The 21,607-nt window shown below is 35.6% G+C and overlaps 1 protein-coding gene across 2 annotated transcripts; it reads left to right on the forward strand.

Moving 5' to 3' along the window:
* The first annotated feature begins 792 nt into the window (after positions 1 to 792).
* On the forward strand, positions 793 to 19,701 carry LOC128218949 (uncharacterized). 2 transcript variants are annotated; one of them, XM_052926724.1, is made up of 19 exons: positions 793 to 1,001; positions 2,126 to 2,276; positions 2,568 to 2,636; positions 4,356 to 4,556; positions 4,894 to 5,003; positions 5,857 to 5,997; positions 6,470 to 6,664; positions 7,031 to 7,146; positions 8,838 to 8,964; positions 9,571 to 9,680; positions 11,189 to 11,406; positions 12,216 to 12,396; positions 12,524 to 12,704; positions 13,234 to 13,521; positions 14,466 to 14,530; positions 15,036 to 15,160; positions 15,743 to 15,912; positions 16,148 to 16,359; positions 17,246 to 19,701. In XM_052926724.1, the coding sequence occupies exons 2-19, from the start codon at positions 2,153 to 2,155 to the stop codon at positions 17,463 to 17,465; spliced, it is 2,853 nt and encodes a 950-aa protein (XP_052782684.1). In that variant the 5' UTR covers positions 793 to 1,001; positions 2,126 to 2,152; the 3' UTR covers positions 17,466 to 19,701. The 2 variants fall into 2 exon arrangements, with proteins under 2 accessions (XP_052782684.1, XP_052782683.1); XM_052926723.1 differs by having other exon boundaries at positions 793 to 969.
* The last annotated feature ends 1,906 nt before the right edge of the window (positions 19,702 to 21,607 follow it).

Raw genomic sequence — 21,607 nt, forward strand, 5'->3', positions numbered from 1 at the left:
GTGGCAATCGGACCCACGACCTCTTGGGTGAGAAGCCGACGCCCAAGAGATCGTGGGGATTCGAAACTAGGGGAAAGGTCTCATCGCCTGTTAATATTGCGTAACCCAAAAGGCGCTTAACGAGAAACACAAACGTTAATACACCAAAAACGGACATAAATATATTTTTCAAAATATCAATAAATTTGGGAATACTGCACTTGAAAGTTCAAATGAAACACTGATTTCATTGGAACAAGAGTTTACTGGGGGATTAAACAAGTGACCATGCACATAACCTCACAAAATTCCACTTCTTTCGGCTGTCGCATGGGAATGGCAATTAGAACACTGTGGAAATCACTGGGAGGCGGTTAGAAATACCATGGAACCGACATAGACAGGTCCAAAGGCCAAACAATTAAAATGACCAGTATTGCATTGTATGAATCACTGGGAGGCGGTAAGGAATTCAACGGAAACGACTTTGACAGGCCCAGAGACCAAACCTTTAGAACGACCAGAACACGGGTTACCGCTTTGAGTCATTGTAAAACAGGTGATCATTTGTTTTCGATTTTGATTTGAGTACTCAACCGTAGACTTATATCAAGCCACCAACATTTATCTACTTCAGAAAAACTCTACTTACAAGAACTATGTACTCGATAAAACAATTGGCGTTAACAAATGCTTGACTGATATGTAGGAAGCGGTGCCTTTTGTTTAATTATAGTGTATACGGTATTATGAAGTTTATGTGTTACAAATTAAGAAGCACATGAATGATCTATGTCATTGAGGACAAGCGACGCTACATATTCACACTATGACCGAAGGAAGGAAGACTACTTTTGTGAAATGTTTCATTTATTATTTAAAAAACAAGCTCTTGGTCAGATTACAATATCTTTAACATCAAATTAGTATTAGGAAAGTTTTTGTTTTCCTTAAATTAATGCTGCAATATTTTTTGAAAACGGAATACAAGTGAGTTCGCGTCTATTTAAAGTAATTTGTTGGTATGTATATGAATGTATCTGATAGTTTTAAAAAATGTTTTATAAGGATCGATCGATACCCCATGATTGCAAATACTTGGTGACTAACCATGACATTTTCATTCATGTCTGCTTTTATTTAAATAACTAAAATCTTACTTGTACTTGTGTCACATTAGTTAAAAAAACACAGTCCTTCTTCAAATCATTCGCCATAGAAATACATTGATATACGACTTTTATGCTTCTAAACTTTTTGAGAATGTTATCGGTCTATGATATGTATGTGGTGCTAAATTTAAAGCATATGCGTTGTTCTGTGTATGTGTTTGTGAAATTTTGAAGAACTTGTGCAAAAGGATTCTGTGAAAATATGTTCTTCTGTCTCCAATGTATTAGAAAAATCAAATTATTGTATCAGAAGCAAATACGATGCCAAATGTACATTAAATAACTTTATTCCAAATTGGTAGCACTAATTTATCGAGGTGGTGGTGTGTAATCTTATTCATACTCGCACTCTGGCCTTGCCCATTCGGCGAGTGCTGATAATAGTGCACAGACAGAATGAAACCCTGGTTAGAGCTACCATGGTTCTTTAACGTGTACCAATGTAAAGCACTGTCACACGGGACCCCAAATAAGGCCCCTCCAGTAAGACGATTAGTTTCTTTTAGTGGTGCTACGAGGAATCGAACCTGCGACCCCTGGATTAATAGTCAATTGTGCAACCACTAGACCACGTATCCGCCAATTTTTTTTCGAACAATCTAATGTCCCTTATAGCAAGTTCAAGCTAAACTAACTATTTGCTTTGGTATAAATTGTGACATGTTCTCATATCCAATAGTCTGATAACACTCGTATGATTTAACACGATCAACTAGTTTCTTTTTTGTACAATTAAGTATAAATTAGTAATTTGACTGAAAGAAATATGTATAGTAAAGCTTGTAATGCTGAATGAATTTCGAGAAATTGAGCCATTTGTGTTTATGTCAAGTTATATTTATGTGAACTAAGTGTGTTAACGTGTGTCATTCTTGTTAAAAATATGTTCGGCTGCGTCACCAAACAAGATAACAAAAAGTTTGATTTTCTTTCTTTGGAACTAGATCATATTGCTTTATATTTTTGTAATTTAGCCTGCTGAGCCCAAAGGTCCTTCGATAATGAAGGCAAGCGAGGACCATGAGGTGGTTCGACGGCAACTACAGGAGAAGATTCAACAGGCGCACAGACTCTTCCAAGCCTTTCCTCTAAAGCTCAAATCAAACCTTATACAAACCTACCCGAGTAAGAAGAAACCTATTATATATCTGGTATAAGTATACTACTGTTCCAATATATATTGAATAGTGTAGCTACTTATAATGTACGATGTCGTTTGAGAGCGAACTAAAGTTAATATGAATGGAAATACAATAAGACTGACCAGTTACGATGAATTTGGTTGCAAACATACTTTCAGATCACAATTTTTAAAGTCTGACAGAGGATCGAAATGCTAACAGTATTCTAAATCATTAAGATGTTAACAGAATTTCATGCACTTTTTCACCGTCAGAACCTTTGTTTTTATTTCAGGCATGGAGGACGATTTTAAAGGAAACCAGAAATCGCTTAAAAACGGGGAATGCTGGATTCTAGTTGCAGGTACTATTTATAAAACCGTTTAATATTATTTGCAAGCTATTGACGCGTACATGGTTTCAGGCCATTTTGTAAGTCAAATTATTTTTGTCTAAGAATTTTGATTGACTTTGTTCAATTATGCATTCATTTTTGTGCAAATATTAAATTAAAAAACTCCAGTACCTTTATCAACAAAGAACTATCATTAATAATAATCGTGGCTGGTAAAATGATCAAAGTTTAGTAGAAAGCAGACGGATATTTGTAAAGTTTTTAAAGCTTACAGCCCATGAGATGCATATAATTTAAGCACGTACATGTTCAAAATCAAGAATGGTGAATATGCCTTTACAAAACACATTAGGATCTGTTTGAGTGTAAATCATATCAAAGACATAATATTGTTATTTGTACTTGTAAAGATATAAAAACAAGATTTTGTTATGACAAATATCTCGATAGTGTCACTAATGTTAACCATAGAGTATCTCTAAGTAGAGTGCGATGTTCAGCACACAAGTTAGCTATAGAAGAAGGCAGATATAGAAATATACCAAGACATGATAGAAAATGCATATATGCAATATGAATACGATTGAAGATGAATATCATTTTATTCTTGTATGTCCATTTTATAAAGATAGTAGACAAATGTGCTTACCATGATATTATTGTCATTGGCCAACCAAGAAAAAACTATGTAATTTGTTAAGTTCTGAAAATGCAGCATTATTAAGGAAACTTGCTAAATTTGTTTATATTGCCACTGAAAAGCGCAAAAGTGCTTTAATTTTATTTAATTATTGCTTATTAGTATTTGAATAGCTTTATTTATATTTGTTCTTGAATTTATGCTCTTTTCATACAACATTAATGTCAGTACTGTTTTATATTACCGCCGTGAATGTATATATATATGCATTTGGCTACGAACATGTTAATGTTTATGCCTAATAAAAGTTCTGTTCTGTTCTGTTCTGTTAAAACATAGATCAAAATTACATGTAGGTAATTATAACGTGTAATAAATCAATGTTATACAAAGGCAACATAAAATTAATGTAGTTTATAAGCAATGCTACTAAACACGATATTCTAAGTAACGGGGTTAGTAGGTGACCCAACATGGGATATACGAAGGTAAGTAGGGACCCAATATGGGATATACGAAGGTAAGTAGGGACCCAGTATGGGATATACAAAGGTAAGTAGGGACCCAATATGGGATATACGAAGGTAAGTAGGGACCCAATATGGGATATACGAAGGTAAGTAGGGACCCAATATGGGATATACGAAGGTAAGTAGGGACCCAATATGGGATATACGAAGGTAAGTAGGGACCCAATATGGGATATACGAAGGTAAGTAGGGACCCAATATGGGATATACGGGGCAAAGGAAACCATATCGCTCGAACCCAAATATAGTTTCCTGTGTCGCGTAAAATTCCATATCGGGTCACCTACTAACCCCGTAACGTATATATCACGTCGACATGTTTACATGATTACATGTTTCATTTATTCATCAAAATATTCATCGGAATCGGAAAATAGACGCCAGTTTGGTTACCCAATATGGAAATATATGGGGTCACTGCATGACAATTCCTGGACCAATGGCGTTGCGTCATTTTTATTGGAGGCATGATATAATAATATAGATGTTCCAAATATAAAATTACGTGATGGTCCATAACAAAACCAATTTTCACAATATTCGTTCGACTGTTTTCAGGTGAAATCGGGGCGGGAAAATCGAGCCTCATCAACCTGATACTCGACTGCCAGTTGCTGCCCACGGATGCCCAGAAATGCACAAACACTATCATAGAGATACGCTGCAGCGATGAGAAATTGGCAAAGTGTTTCTACAAGCCCGAACTGTCCGACAGTGGAGACAGAACAAGGAAAATACCTCCGAGGGAAATCAGATTAAGTAAGATGTAATTTGATTGGTGAAAACAAAGCTATATCAACTGCGTACGGTCAAATCATACCAAGGCATTTGTAATGTATTTTTGTGTTTGTATAGCGTTAAGACTAGGAAAGAAAGCCTAAAGTAGTAAACACGACTGCCACCACAGATTAACGTCTATGCATATGCAAAAGTAATCTAAAGAAGAGGCATCTTTGTCGTATTTGTCAATGTGCATGAAAAATATTCGATTTCAAAATTCAAGCGAATCTCCATCGGTTAGTGCATCGCCGATAAACGAACTTAAATATAACCTTCTAATATATCAATTTAGTGTTATTCAATATCTTAATTACAGACGATCTCAAGGGTATACAGGAGTTTAAAGACAGTGTGGTCGAATGTGATGAGAATGATGATAACCCCTTTCAAAGAGTGGAACTGTACCATCCTTTCAAAAAACTCAGCGTAAGTAATTACTATATCCATTTGATGATAATTATAGTATACTTAAACCCATATCAAATGTAATCACAAATCATTTTCATAACGTCAAGAAAGTGAACTTTGATATATATGTATGTTTTCTTCTATTTTTTTTATAAATACCTAAGGTCGACAAAAATATATGTGCGATAAGCATATGCTGCTAAGCGTGTATTTGTTCTTTTTTTATTTATTTTTTTAAATTGACAATCTGAAAACTGAGATGGGAAATTTGTTCCTGGGTATTAAGTATTGCTTCTGCTTTGAGACACATTTGAGATTATATACTCATACACTATGATAAAACACCAGTTGACGCTTCTTTCTCTGACCTTTTCGGGGCAGCTCCCAAAACATATATTTGTTGAATGATATGTTGGTATATGTTATCATTCTATGTTGTGTTGTGACGTTTGGTATTGGTTAAGCAGCTATCAGGCCTCGAAAAATGGGCCTCAAAACTTAAAACACCAAAGACTTAACCAGTTTTATACAATTGATCAGTAAATTGAAATTGAAGGTTATTGGGTATGTCCCCGTTTCCATTGCATTATAAGGTTAAGCCATTTAACCTGTGCCCTTAACTTTCTTTAATTGGTAGGTAATACGTCGATTTGATTTGACAATCATCTTTACTATTGTGACATAAACATGGATTAGTTAAGCAACTGCCTACCTAGTTTGTTTTAAAACCTTACCCGGCGCAATCGCAGGCTGTGAGTTCATATGTTCATGTAAAAATTTTGTATATATATATATATATATATATATATATATATATATATATATATATATATATATATATATATATATATATAACTATATCGAACTACAGAAGCAAGTCGTGATCGTGGACACGCCCGGTATCGACGGAGGGAACAATGTTGGCCGACGTCTGGAGTTGTACTTGAACAAATCATTTGGCTTCCTCTACGTCATTAGCACAAACGCAGCCGGAGGGCTTCAGCAAGGCAGGGTAAGATCAGCCGGAGGGGTTCAGCAAGGCGGGGTAAGATATCCTGATACACATTTCTGTAACAGGCCAAATTAACAGTGTGGTAGGCAAAGAGCTACACAGCCTTTGAACATAAATTAAAACAAAAAAAAACATAAGGGAGGCCACGAAACATTGTTGTACCGGTACGTGGAAGCGTTGGTTCCCCATTGTGCACAACATCATAAGGTTTTGGTTTATGTGTTTGGACGTTTGGAATATGATCGATGACAGTGTTGTATCTTCCCTTGCTGTCATTGCACAGCCTCAACCATACACATGGTCCACATGCCTTGTTCTGAACAATACAAGATCTTTAAGGAAACGGTAGATGTACAACGTATACTTGTATCTTTATATATATATATAAGTTAAAGATACAGTTGGGTTTAAAAGTCGTTTGCGAACAATGTATCTATAGACTCGCCGGTTTACATTTGTTTTGTATTTTCAGCTGGGCCATTTACTTAAGACGGTTGTCAATTGCACCGAGGAGTTCAGCCCCGAAGCCACTCTGTTCATTGGGAACAAATGGGAGAACGTGCCGGACAAAGACAAGGGGGGTGTCCAACGTGAGGTATTCGAGAAATTGTCGCGGGTCTACCCAGGTGTAAGGGAACATCAAATACACTACATGTCGGTGAACAAGGTAAACCTCTAATTGACTATCATCTTATTAAATGGGTCGTATCATGTAATGTTTAAATCAAGATAGTCCCGGATAAAATTGTATTTAAGAAATCAATTATTGTTATCAATAGCTTGTTAATTGTGTTTTCTTCTTGCTGTAAAATGGACGCTAATGTTAAAGTAAACAAAGCCCTATTTCAAGGCAGCAATAATTAAAGTTTGTCTTAGAATTAAAACGTCAGTTTTCCTTCAGTACTAGACAAAAGCTTTGCAATATAAAAACATCGTACGAAGTATTATTTTACACCTTTACATGTGTATCTATTGTTTATGATAATATGATAAGGAACTCTTTTTTGTACCTTTGCACTTGCTATTATATAAGGCTCGGGATTTCTACCTCAATCGCCAAGGTCAACTAAAGGACCACGAGCTGTTGCTTCAAAAGATAGGACAACTCATATCAAGTTCACTCCGACAGGGACTGATCAACCACTACTGGTAAAATCATTTTTAGGAAATGTGTTGTTATGTCAAAAATGTATCAACTAAAATTGGCAAAACTTTTCCGACGTCTAGTATATTCATTCTCGTACACTAGAACATTGATGGTATGCGCACAACGGTCTGGTTCAATCGTCCCGATTATGTGTGCAATCTGCGGACACTTAAGACAATCAGAGATCTTTCGCCGTTTTCTATTTATTGTTTTGCAAACCGTGCCGATTGACTATAGCCAAGTCTTACAAACAATTTAAATATCAATGTTCAATGTCATTGAAAGGAACATAAGTAGGGTAATAACTTCATTTATACTTTGGCCCAGTTTTAGGTATTACGTTAATATGCTTAATATGCATTAATAATGGCGATTATACTGTAATCTACATTTTCTTAGGAAATAATTTTGTAATGCACGAAATGGAACTTTGTCCATTGAGTACTTAAGTACCTGAATGCATTGTATATTAATGGTTATTCGTTGAATAATGATATGTTCTTATCTTTAAGAAATAAATGATAAATAGATAATTGGAAAAACCGCATATCGATTGTCAATGCTCTAAAGTTAAACATGCTCAATGTATTGAGCGGTTTGATTGATTAACGATGATATCAGGAAAATGATCTATTTTGCACTTAAATTTGCAGCATTGGAATCACCTGGTAGATCTATCATTAGCAAACCTCTGAAAATTGAGAATCGGTTTATGGCCTCAGGATTGTATTACTATTAGTCAGTTGGTCAACGAGCGGTGCATATAAGCACCATTTGTTAGGATATGCTTTCATTAAACGTAGTCGTTTTAAATCAATCGTTTTAAATGTTCGTTGATACAAATTAAGATGTACTGTTAAAAAACTACAGTTGAAGATTGGTTGCCTCAAAACTCAGATCTACAATCATTTTATCACGATATAACGACGAAATGACCGTTGAAAAAGAAATATGCCTAGATGATAACGTGAGGATGATGATAAGCCACTCAAACAATTTGCATAGTTAACATATTACAATAAACGAAAACAAAAATATGCACCAGAAATCCATAAAAGTGATATATTTGAAAAATTGAATAGATTCAAAAATTTTCAACTCAATTAAAATTATCAAATTAAAAGAAATAAATACTATGAAAATGTAACAATAATACCATTATATAACCATGTTTACCTAGGATCTGTAACATAACATAACTCACTTATGTTCTAAAAGATCATTCAAAAAAGACAAGTTATGTTACAAGCTACATTGGGGTTAATGCTGTTGAATACGTTATTTAAAACAGCACCGTAATTATTTCCCCTTTAAAGGTATCGAGTACGTGTCTTTTCAATTAAGGCACGCTTACTATTAAACACAAGTGCGTATATTTCAGCATTGCAACATATGCTACACATGTAACCATGTCTTATAAAGTTTTAATGTTTTAACTTGAAATGCAAAGCTTCAGATACGCTGTTTCGCATACACACTCTATAGATGTCTATGTAGAACATTTGGAACGTTGGAACTCGACATATATGTGACCGAATTTCGCTTTTGCTCGTAATGTTACATTCAGTTCGACACATTAAAGTCGGTTGTATTATTAATATGTTTGATAAATCTAGTCTCTTGAGGAGTCGTTTTTTGTCAACGTCAAATTGATCAATTAATTTAATAAGTTGAACCCTTCTTCTCCTTCCAGGTGGCTATCCGGGTTTCTCACGCGGTCGAATTACGTTCTTCGCGTAACGAGCGTCCAGCATGAGATGACTGAGGATGAAACCAGACAGCGATACAAGGAAATGAAGAATCACGTAGAAGAACTCCAGGTAAACAAAGATAGGTCAAATTTTGATATATACATTTTCTTAGACACATATCTCAATGTTAATTTAAAAATTTAAAAGATCACTGCACTTCTTGGCAAATAAACTTCAATGCTTTGAAGCATTAAATAAGTGTGGCGTTAAGTCAGCCCAAATAAATAGCGTGAGTTTTAAATCAAGTGCAACATATTTTTGCCCTTTCAATCAACAACATCAAAGAAACCGACTGTAGACATCAGCAATTTGACATATGATTTGATGTTCCACTACGGACTGATTACTAAATACCACCATGTACATTTTGAACTTATTCAACCGACCACTTAATCGTAGTTTTATCGGCGCGGTGACAAACTAACTACCTGAACCGAGAAATTGTTTACTCGAGACCGCTGATTAAGCGGTTAAATTGACCGTCTCTTCGGTTCAACCGGCATGGCGATTATCTTTGCCTTTACTGATTTGGAGAATGTATTACTAGTATGTTGTCGTTCGATTTCAACTCAAGGTACGATTAAGATAATACTCAAAACAAGGTCTGATGTGGTCTGCATTACTTTCATAGTAAAGTGACATGTGCAAACGTCTCTCTCTGTCGCTTTTTCATAGAGAAACAGTGAAGATTGCGTTGCAAATCTGCACAAGAAGGTTGACTTCGAAATCTTCAAGATCACCGAGAGTGTCCGAGAGCTGCTTCAGCGTAGGGACGTTCAGGACAGGTGCGTTGGTGTTACTTCTGTCTGTAATATTATGCGTTAAGTGTAAATAACATCCAGTAACGGATGTAGGAGAGGCGTAGGCTGGGTTAATTATTTACGTCACTAGGGTTCGGGTTAGTTAGGATTGGTTAGTTTACTGCTACCTCAAACCGACCGATCACAGACGAGTATAGGCGTTTGATATATAAATTCACTATTAAACAAGCATGTACACACTATTACAAAGTTATATGGCTATGTACGTAGAAAATTCAACATTTTAGCGTTAATGTCTTACGGCCGCCAAAAGTGTTAACAAGCATAAGAATCTCATTGGTCTCATATTTAATGTTAAATAGATATCCAACATATCTGGGTTGATTTTAAACAGCACCAAGAACACCAAAATGTCATAAAAATTGTTTGGTAACACTTGTTTACTTTGTCTGCAGGCAAAACGATCGAGATTTCAATTAGAGATGGAAGTATATGTAGGCATATCTAACATTTAACATCAGTATGTTCATTTTAAAACAAAATCCATTGACGGGAGACAAACATTGGTTTCCGCCCTAAGACGGAAGTTGGCATTAGAGATCGTGATATGTTTTGTGTAGGTAGCTTTAGTAAAGAGCTAGCCTTGGGATTGCTTTTGAATATGGTAGGGTCAAGGTCAAAGTCATTGTTACAAAAAATAGAAAAAAAAGTTTCCGCCGAATAACTGCAGGGAAGAATAATGGATAGTGATTAAACTTGGTGTCAATGTCACTGTTCCAAAAAATAGAAAAAAATGACTTCCGCGGAATAACTTGTTTGAGTTGATAAAATGTTTTTAAACTTTGTGTTAAGTTAGCCTTTGTGAAGAGCTAGTTTCAAAATGCTTTTGTAGAGGATAGCCTCATCGTCAATGACCTTATTTATAAATGATGGGTAGTGATAAAACTGGGTGGGTATGTATAGGAATGATGGATAGTGATGAAGGTCAGTATGTGTGAAGCTTGTGTAAAACCTGGCTTTGGATGGCCTTATTCGGGAGGAGGAGGCAATCACTAGGTCACTTTTGCTAAAACTGTCATTACAATATACACCAAGGCTGCTGATTTCTTCTAACTCAATAATTTAAATGGCTATACTTTCTAGTTGTCCATATGGAAACCTTGTTAGGCCTTATTATGGCGCTTCAAGTACAATGTTGTCAGCAGCTTAGTATAAAAACTGGCAGTTATTGTGAACACTTTAGATATTAGATTCCTACTTCGTAATCTGACATTTATTATCAGATGCTCATAGACACATGTGCAAAATGAAAACACATTCAATAATTTATACATAGTTTTGAAAAGAAATTTCATACGAAATATATAATGAAATAAATAAATAAATAATAAATGGAAAATAAATAAATCATTAAATAAATACATGGTGCAAGTTACCATTAGTTTTAATTGTGTTAAACATTAAAGAATATATGCATTATTACAACTACCATTTTACCAAGTCGATAAAAAAGATTTTTATATTATTTACAGGGTGTACAACTGGGAAGATCCGCGTGGTTGTCCACAGGTTGACCGGAAATGGAAGCGAACTGTTGACGCTGCTGCCATGTTGATATCGGAGCGTATTGCCATGGTGATAGATGGCTGGCAGAGGGAACACTCGGTTCTCAGCAAGATCGATAAAGAGATTATTGATGTTTTCTCAAAGGAATTTGGTCTCCTTCAGCACCAAGTAGACGACATTGAAAGTAAGGTTGCTAATAAATACTTTGACTTGATTTAAAACGTAAATTTAATCAAATGTAAAGTCAAACAAAAACGTAACGAAAACGTGAATATCAATAGTTGACATTTACTGTAATCAAATTGTTTTTATACTACTTCTATAAGCACTACTACAATTGTTGACGATTTGAATTACTAACATCGTCGTGTTGTATTTTGCCACAAATGGCATTTGTGCCGGCTTGTGTCATGGTGCCATATGATATTTGTGTCAGTAACAGGAAGAATGTAGCTGGCTGGTTGATACAGAGCATGTCCAATATTCAAAAACATGTTAATTCTTATACACATGAGGCCTTGATAACACACGTTTGAATTCCGTGTCAAGCGGCAAATCTGCAAATGTTCATTTCAACTTTCTTCCAAGAAAAATATTGATGGTGAAATTTGTTGAATTTGTATAATTATTTGAAGTTGTACGTTTATTCGCATTATATTTGGTAAAACAAATGTAATGAAGATGATTATTTGTAAAATAAGAAAAACAATGCTTGTTTGGGTCTGAGTCTAAACTTGGACTTAACATTGTTCGTAATCAAAGGCCATCAACATTGATATATGTGGCATGCCTAAACACAATGGGTGATTGCACAAACTGAACATCAAAATCATTTTTCTCAAATGTTTCTAGTTTAACAGTATACTTTAATCATGCATAGAAAAAAGAATGATCGCCAATATGAGAATAAATATCATTTCCTTTTAACATGCAGCCGTTTAAGAATTGTCAGTTAAAGATAATTGGATCAAAAGAATTAAAATTCTGTCTCAGAATTCCTGGCCGACAACAAAGGCAAAGCAATGATGATGAAGACAGTTAAACGGATGACGCCGAAAGGTATATTTGGCATAAAGAAGGGAAAGGTAGAACGCACATACAACACAATGGGAGGAGCTGTCAGCTGTATCGGTATGCTTGACACTGGCAACAAGAATATCCGAAAACTGTTCAAGTAAGTTACCTGCTACACTTCTGAGTTATTAGATAAAAGTTCAAGGTACTATATTTAGCCTTTATTTCGAATTGCTCACGCCTGATGTATACACATTTAGGTTAAATGCATTCGTTTTAATTATTAGGGATAGATACACTGATAAAGCGACGCAGAACCAACGGGCGGCGGTAATGGCAGAGGCTACAACGATGTACATAGAAAGCATCTTTGGACACAGGGATGTAAACTCGAAAATCCGCAAATATTTCGATCGGTTCTTTAAAGATATTGACGAGGCTGCAAAACGAATACCAGAATTCCTGAAGGTATATTTCACTTAAGGAGTTGAGGTCTGTGACCTTTTGTTCAGAAATTTATGAAAAAGTTAAGAACGTTTTTAATATTATCACGGTGAAATTTCAAATCCATAAGATCGTTTCTTCAAAGATATTGACGAGGCTGCAAAACGAATACCAGAATTCCTGAAGGTATATTTCACTTTAGGAGTTGAGGTCTGTGACCTTTTGTTCAGAAATGTATAAAAGTTAAGAACGTTTTCAATATTATCACTGTTGCATTTCAAAACCATACTACTCGTGAAATTTTATAGACACACTTGTGACTGCAGTAATTTTATAAATATAAAGACATTATTTCAAAGGTGCCCATTTTATTGCAATATGTCATAAACAATACATTTTTTTACTTAAACAAAGTTCTGAACAATCGGTCCATTGTTTTTCTTTTAATTGTCCGTAAAGAACATTTTCTATTTTGACCAGTACTCTCTTTAACATGTGTTAATGTTTCTTGTCAATATTATACTATTTAAAAAACAACAACAATTGTTAAAAGGCTGACAAACAACTGATTGAGACACTGCGGAAAAGCATGACAGAGATCGAACAGTTGAAGGAAAAGCTGCCATCCCTCTGCAACGACTGTGCTGACAAGCATGGCGAGTTGAATATCTTCTATATCAACAACATCATGAAGTTTGACTACGATATATCTGAGTTCGACTGGCATGGAAAGCAACCATTAGAAAGCGGCTGGCGTGAAAAGCAAAAACTAGGAAGCGGTACCTTTGCAGATGTGTTCCGTGCTGAGATACTACAGAAACACCGTCCTGTGGCTTTAAAGGCATGTATCTGTATATTTGAGTGGCGTTTATGTGGTACTATCTTACCCTAGCCCTAACCCTTACTCAAGTGATTTCGTTAGGGAAGGCACGTTTACGTCCGCTGGATGGTATTTCGACTTGTTTCCTGCAAATAATCATATAAATAATCTCTTTAACAAATGCACTCGTACTGAAAATATTTAGGTTAGGACCAGTGTGATGTTATTGACATATAAAATAGTTTAAGACGCAAGCCGTCTCGTGTTCATGTGGACTCGTTATCCACTGTCCGTTTCAAGGCTGTAATCCTATTATTGATCGGTAAAGCTATTTTGATGTGAATGTAGTATGATTGTGGTGCTTATATTTGTGTTTGTGGTGCTTATACGTTTGTGTCTCTAGTTCATGGTCGTTTGATCGCTTTCCTTGTGTATCTAAATATGTGTGGCTTTTATTTTCCTATTAGCCGTTACCGTGTAGTTAGCATAGTATCATTTATTATAATGTATTTGAAAGTAACAAAGTAATATGTGGTAAATGTGGAATAACATATTATACCAAAATGTCGAGAAATATGGGGCCCTAATATATTTGCTTTCACATTTGACACAAAATTAACCAAACATGCATATCAAACTACCAACGTTCGTTGTTTTTCAAACAGTATGATTATTTCTTATAATCAAAATAATAGTCACTTGACTGGCAGCCATGTATTAAAAAAATCGACATTTGATTTTGAACAGGCGTTACAACAAAAGTTTCGCAGTTCATTAAAATTATCGGTTTTATTTCATTTCGGTTCAGCTGATGTTCAAGTTACCATTCTGTAAGAGTGACTTTCGCTGAACAATTTTCGGTTCAAAATTTTTACCACTCTTATTTCGATTTAACCTCTGTCATGGGTTATGTGGAAAAAATACATTCATGTTTAAGTAAATTTCCCACGGAATACATTTTGCAGGTTGCGAAAGAAGCTGTTAAGAGGACGAATGTAACAGAAATCCTCACAGAGGATCGAACAATGAGGTATGTCATCACTTATAATATTTATCTAAAGTCTTGTTTACAATACATTGTTCGAACACCCTCTTTCAATATCATTCAACTGTTACACTGTTCTTATGTTTATGCGACCGGTGGTACATTTATCTTGGAGTTTCGTTGTCTGGCCTTTAATACTTCAGTCTTTGTCTTGTTATGCTTTAGCTACTTGGCTTGTTCTAGTTCACCTTTTGTTTTAAAATATTGTAAAATGTTTTGTTACAAATGGACTTCATATTACAATTCACTGTCATGTTGAGTAGAACAGGCTATAAATGTATTTCAGTTCAAACATATCTCATATTCATATGACATGAAATAGTTCAAAACGACTCATCATTGTCAAGAAATAAAACATGTTCATATATTCCTGGAGCTCGCCGAATGGCATGGGTAGGTTAAGAACACAGTTCTGGAAGTCTCTTGCAAAAACCTACCACGTGGCAATAAAACATTGTATTATTAAGTTTACATCGAATTATTTATTCAGGGATCTTTGTCATCCGAACGTGGTACGATACTACGGCGCTACATTTCGCAAGGATCATACTAAAGGGCTCATCTGGATCATGGTGATGGAACTGTGTAAGGATTCCATGAAAGGGTATTACATAGGTCAGTACACATCTATATAAGACATGTGTGAACAGGGTATTAAGTCGCTTTGACTTATTTCGAAATAAAACGTGATCAATTCAAGCGCACTATATCTGACCTTAATACGTTTTATTTACGTTCGGTGTATTTCTTTATATGCTCGCAGTTGCCAGGTGTTTACAGTGCTATATGTGATTGATTTGTGTTCACGTATTATGCTTGTTTGTTAAAGGCATATACAATCTTAATGAGAGATGTTTGTGATGCTTACATTATATTTTAAAGTATAACTTAGCCGTATAGATTCAATTGAGGCTGTATGTTTGTTCATCACTGTATACACAATATATCAGCGGTTTTAGCAGTGTTTTTTTCCAGACTTACATTCAAAATATTTAGCGTTTTAAATTGTTTTCTTCTCCGTATATTTGCTTTGCACACATCTATTCCCTTCGACATGAGGTATAAATCTAAAGTATGTATTTAGAGAGTATTCGTTTGTATTTGTTTGGGGAGTATGTAGGGACCGATACACTTTCACTTCATGACCATTTTTCAGGGATGATGTCTTATGCAATGTAACTTCCTGTTCTACTACAGAAAACATCAACCGAGAGCGATGGGTTCCCGGGATGATCCCGAAAGATCACCCTCGCCGGAGAGAGGCCTTCCGAAGTATGATGGCTCATGCACTATATATCGCCAATGGCCTTGAATACATACACGAGCAAGGATACACGCATAGAGACATGAAGCTTGAAAATGTTCTGGTAATGTTTGAAATATCACAACATGCAAAGTTTACTACTGGGACCAGAGTTTGTCATTATTACTTAATTTATTTGATTTTATTCACCATAATGATATTAGTATTTTAGGTTACAATATATATATAAATTATATTATGTATATATATGAGGCTAATTGGGGAATGGTTCTATAAAAACATCTCAAAACAATATGATAATTGAAATGTCTTTATTTTGTTAACATTAAATAATCAAGATTTCAACGGATGGCGTTGCAAAGATCACCGACGTTGGTGTTGCCAAATCAACCAGGCTTCTCGGGGGCACAGTTCTGGGTTCTCCAGCCTATATGGCACCCGAAGTCTTACTTGGCAACCAAATTCATACAAACAAGATTGACATCTATAGCCTTTCCTTCATCTACTGGGAGATGTGGTTTGGATTAGAGGTTACTACGGATATGACCAGGTAATAGTTTTGTCTTAAAATCAAAACATTAGTCACATAAATATTTTAGGATGAAAATAGAACATATTTAGTGTTAAAATGATAGAAGTATAATAGCAGTCATAGCTATAACAATAAATCGTGTGCAGTGAAATCAGCAAGGAATATGCATGGTAACTAAGCTCCTATTGTGATATTTTAATAACAGCCGTGGAGTTAATCAAATTATTAAAACCTAAGTTATTGGTCTTACTGTACGTGTTTATATTTTCTACGGTATCATATGTACTTATATTCGTTTGATCATACCTCGACTGTTTTCCTTATCGATAAAACGACAATCTGATTTAAAAACATAAAATTACTGGCAGTAGCTACGAATGGTAATAATAATAGATACTATGTGTAGCTGCCTGATTACAGCCCGCAGATTTGAACATTGATAGAAAATATATGTGCCTGACCCCTGCCTGTATATGTGAACATTGCTAGAAATTATATTGGCCTGATTCCTGCCGGTAAATGTGAACATTGCTAGAAATTTTATGTGCATGATCCCTGCCGGAAGATGTGAACATTGCTAGAAATTAGATGTGCCTGATCCATGCCCGTAGATATGAACATTGCTAGAAATTATATGTGCCTGATCCCTGCCGGTAGATGTGAACATTGCTAGAGAATATATGTGCCTGATCACTACAGGTAGATGGGAACATTGATAGAAAATATATTTGCCTGACTACTGACGGTAGATGTGAACATTGATATAAAATATATGTGCCTGACCCCGGCCGGTAAATGTGATTTATACTTCTAAATACACGTATTTTGGATGCATAAATAACTTGGTTTGACTGAAACATTAACATAAAACAATTGAGCAGAGTTTTATCATTCCTTTTTACAGAGACATTTTGGGACCAGACTTTCACGGTGACGCAGTGGATGCGCTGAAGAAACGGCAGTGCAACAAAAAAAGGGGATGGCGTCCGAGTTTCAGCAAAGCTCATAAGCCTCCGGAAGAAATCATTGAGGTTCTTAAGAAGATGTGGTCAGTTGACCCAAATGAAAGGCCGTCTGCTATAGAGGTGCGCAGCTTCATTGAAGGATTTATAAAAAATAACTAAGCCCAAGCACAACCGATCTTTTCTCAGAATAACTCGATGTAAGGGTTAAGATTAAGACTTTTAAACTGTAAATTGTGTTTTCTTGAATTGTATTATGTATTCATATTTGATATAAGATCATCTCAGAATCATGCTGTGCACATGACCATGAAGATATTGCGTTAAAGTGAATATGTGATATGCTGTCTTTTAGGACAAAGAAATAGTCTGTTCTGTCACATATGCTGTCTTTTAGGGCAAAGAAATAGTTTGTTCTGTCTTTTAGGACTGACAAATAATTGTCTGTACTGTCTTTTAGGACAAAGAAATAGTCTGTTCTGTCTTTTAGGACTGACAAAGAATTGTCTGTACTGTCTTTTAGGACAAAGAAACAGTCTCATGTTTTTATCATAATATTTACTCAGACAAACGACGTTGCAATAAATTTGTACTCCAAAATACTATATTCAATGTACTATATGCATACAGTATGTCTGTTGTATCAAACACAGTCAGACCTTCACCTTAAAGCCAGTGGCTATTGACTGTACAGATCAATGATATCTATGACGTGTTTCCGGTCCTAATAGAAAAATCGAACACGAGGACATGCGCGTTAGCCGTTAACGAGGATTGAGAAAAACGGCCACGCAACGTCCCCGGGGGTCAGATGTTTCGATATGGACCGGAAAAACATGATTTTCGTGCATGTTTTAATTATCAATATGTCAGTCATGACACCATGACGCGTAGTATTTTTTTATTACTCTTTATGTCAAATAGGTTCTCTAACATCATATTTTTGACGAGTATTTTTAATTTTTAATTAGAAGTAATGTATACTTCAATATTTAAAAAATGCGTGTTATTTGAAACAACATAATGTACTTTTCATGAGCCATTAAATAAAAACTGTAAGGTGGTGCATTGATATGTGTGTGTGTGTGTGTGCGTGTGCGTGTGCGTGTGTGCGTGCGCGTGCGCGTGGGTGTGTGTGTGTATGTGTGTGTGTGTGACTCATCTGACATTGCTAAATTCACCGGAATTTCCGATGAGCAAGAAATATTTATGTTTTTTCAGTGGACAAACATCTTTATGTACAGTATGTGACTGTCCACAGTGTTGTACTACTCTTATGACAATCATTGTTTTAACTGTATTTGGGTGTGTATAATCAACCAGTTACGGTCAAGCTGGTATTTCAATATTATGAATTTTCAGAATAACACGATGTACATACCAAGTGGTTAAAACGTCAATACTATGTAAACCAATCAAAAGTTGATTCAAGGTTCGGACATATTTCAGCTTTTTTAACTACCGAAATCTTGAAATGCGACAAAAGTAAATGTAAGATAACTGGATACATGTATATGTACTCAGGCACATATTTTCTCAAAACTATCCAGTATTTAAAGCGTGAATTATGGCAAATGTGTTCCGATTTGCTTGTCCTTCATGCTGCTCCTTGTTCTACCAAATAGTTCTTAATGAACTTTTGCATCGCATACTTATTCCTTATGCGGTCATCCTGTGCTTAGTTTCGTGATACTTGTCATTTTTGGAAATAATTTGAATTGAAAAACGGCCATGTTGGGCAGAAAGAAATGTCCGAACTATAAATATCAAACTTGAAGAAGTTTTTTACGTAAATATGTATGTTATCAATTTCTGAACAGATTTGACGCATGAAATATATTTTTTTTTATATTTCATTAGAGTTTAATACACGGCTTAGCCGGGCTGTTGCGTTGTAATTAGCCCGAGTGACTAATAACAGCCCGAGACGTAGTCGAGGACATGGGCCAATTATCACGCAACGGCCGTGTATTTACCTCTTTAATACATATGTTGTTGTTTTATTCTTTTGTGAGTTTCATGTATATTTTTACCTGCTCTCCAGATGTATCCTTATTGCCTCCTGGTTTGACGACGATGAGTAAACTTACTCTCACATTAAATTAAGTTTTTGAGAGTAAGCCAAAGTTGGGAAAAAGGCAAACCGCAATATGTTGAAAATTCATTTCCAATATTTTCAATGTTTCAGCTTGGCAATTCCCTAACACCTCTATCCGAATTTGTTCTCTACGAATCACTAGCATATTCCTTTTCATGTTTTCCATGATTTTCATTAACATAAGCTCGTATCAAGAAGATCAACATTCCGTAGATAAATAAACCAATAACTCGTATTTTCGCTGTCAAGATGTTTGAATAGTGTTGTTGTTTTTTCATGTAAATACAATTTTGCTGCTTTGTTTGTTTTGTTTTTGAACGTGAACTCTGGAGAAAAAAACGCCGCCCTTATAGTTTACACTGGCAATCGATCACCATCATAAGTAGTCCGTTCGCGTTTGTCTCCCTTTAAGATATTAATAATACAAATCTGTTCAAAAAGCTCAATAATTTGTGATAATCCAGTTTGTTCATGATTTCACAGTCGCCAAATTTGATTCTGAGACGAAAATTGAATTCACATGTGAACGTTACACAGGCGGGTAGCAAAACGATAACCAATAACTCAGGCAAATAATCGCAAAAACCCTGCACATGTTTTACTATATTCAGTAACATATGTTTTGATAAATACTAATAGATAATTATGATACATATAAAATAAAGTATAATAAGCATGCTGAATTTTAATATGAAAGTATATGAAAGACGGATGGTATGAAAGAGCCAGACCTCTGAAAACAAGTCATACACATAGTTTTGCTACAGATATGGTCTTATGTACTGAACCAACTACAGTAGAAACAATTGTCTCGAACGTTTGGATCCGATTCCTCGAACTGTATGTAAAGGGCCGACTTCTTTATACTAAAGGTTAGAATTCCCACCCGGCTGGAATATTCCGAGGCTCGAGGTATTTTCACCGGTCCCTAGGAGTTCGAGCCAACAAGATTCGACTGTACTTTTAACGTCTTCGTTAAATTACCACTTCCGCCAAATCACTGATTTAGGGGATCAGGTGCCCACAATGGAACGAAGTGGAAGTAAAGCAGACCAGCACCTTCCACCAAAAGCAAAGGAGCAGGAATTCCTTTTGTTGAGTCAGCAGTTAGGCTGTTTGAGCCACGCTGGTCATTATACTCTAGATTCGGTAAGTGAATAGGACACTTAGGTGAACGCCATGTTTAGACCTTGAAAATCAATTACGAGGTGACCAGTACAATTATTAAAAAAAACAAGCGGAGCGGGCGAGATAAACACCTAGCTAAAAGGGCGATCTAGCGACAACTAAGATGATGAGTTCAAATGAGAAAATGCAAACAGTTTCTTTTCATATAAGGAATTCAAGGAAAATCCGTATATTGCTTTCATGAACACAGGACTCGCCAAAATACGTGCTTATAATGTTGTAGGTATGTGTGTGAGGGGGGGGGGTCACCCTCCTCCGCACTCGATTTTGTTTTAAGTTTAGTACATGCCATTTGTGCAGTCTAAAACTATCGATGTACCTATAATATCATATCCTGACAGGTCCGTCCATCCATTTGTAAGTATGATGCATTAGAAAAGGTGTTTGAATTTTGTTCGTCGTTCATGACTTTATTCACGTTAGTATTTATGTTTAAACCAGTATATATTTGTTTCATAAGACTATTATGTGAAACGAATCCTGCCAACAGAGTACCATTCGAGAGACGTTATAGCGTATCGTTCACCTTCAATTCTTAGCAAGGCCTTAAAAGACCCTGAATCACGCAAACCAAATCATGCAATTGGATGGGGGGGGGGGGGCGTTTCACCAGACCAGCTGGTAATCTTATACATTTCTTTAACTGAAGCCTGGGGATGGAGAAACAGTCCGAGAATCTTGGACTAACCTGACAAATGTATATCTTACGACCACTTTCCTCGTATCAGTGTAAAAATAATTGTATTTTTGTCCTTTTACCTGTACACATTTTGTTGCGTTTTACCTGCATATTTGTAAAATTAGTTTATGTCCCGATCATAGGCAATTTTTAGCAAAGGGAACTAACCGACCAAAATAATGTCGAAAATGGAAACTACACGTGTCCTTCCTTTTCTCTTTTTTCTTACTTCCGATCGATACTGTTATCTGCGTATTGTAATACCTTATCTGAGCTATACCTGTGTTTATTATTGATTGCTATGCCTGTCTTCACAAATTTATCTGCGCTACTATACAA

Source organism: Mya arenaria, chromosome 15, assembly GCF_026914265.1.
Source record: "Mya arenaria isolate MELC-2E11 chromosome 15, ASM2691426v1".
NCBI classification, from domain to species: Eukaryota; Metazoa; Mollusca; class Bivalvia; order Myida; family Myidae; genus Mya; species Mya arenaria.

Bases quoted from the DNA above. Each gene is read 5' to 3' on its own strand.
- LOC128218949 (XM_052926724.1), top strand. From the start codon at position 2,153: ATGAAGGCAAGCGAGGACCATGAGGTGGTTCGACGGCAACTACAGGAG. The intron at 5,004-5,856 runs GTAAGTAATTAC...ATCGAACTACAG, and splicing joins ATCCTTTCAAAAAACTCAGC to AAGCAAGTCGTGATCGTGGA. The intron at 11,407-12,215 runs GTAAGGTTGCTA...ATTCTGTCTCAG, and splicing joins CCAAGTAGACGACATTGAAA to AATTCCTGGCCGACAACAAA.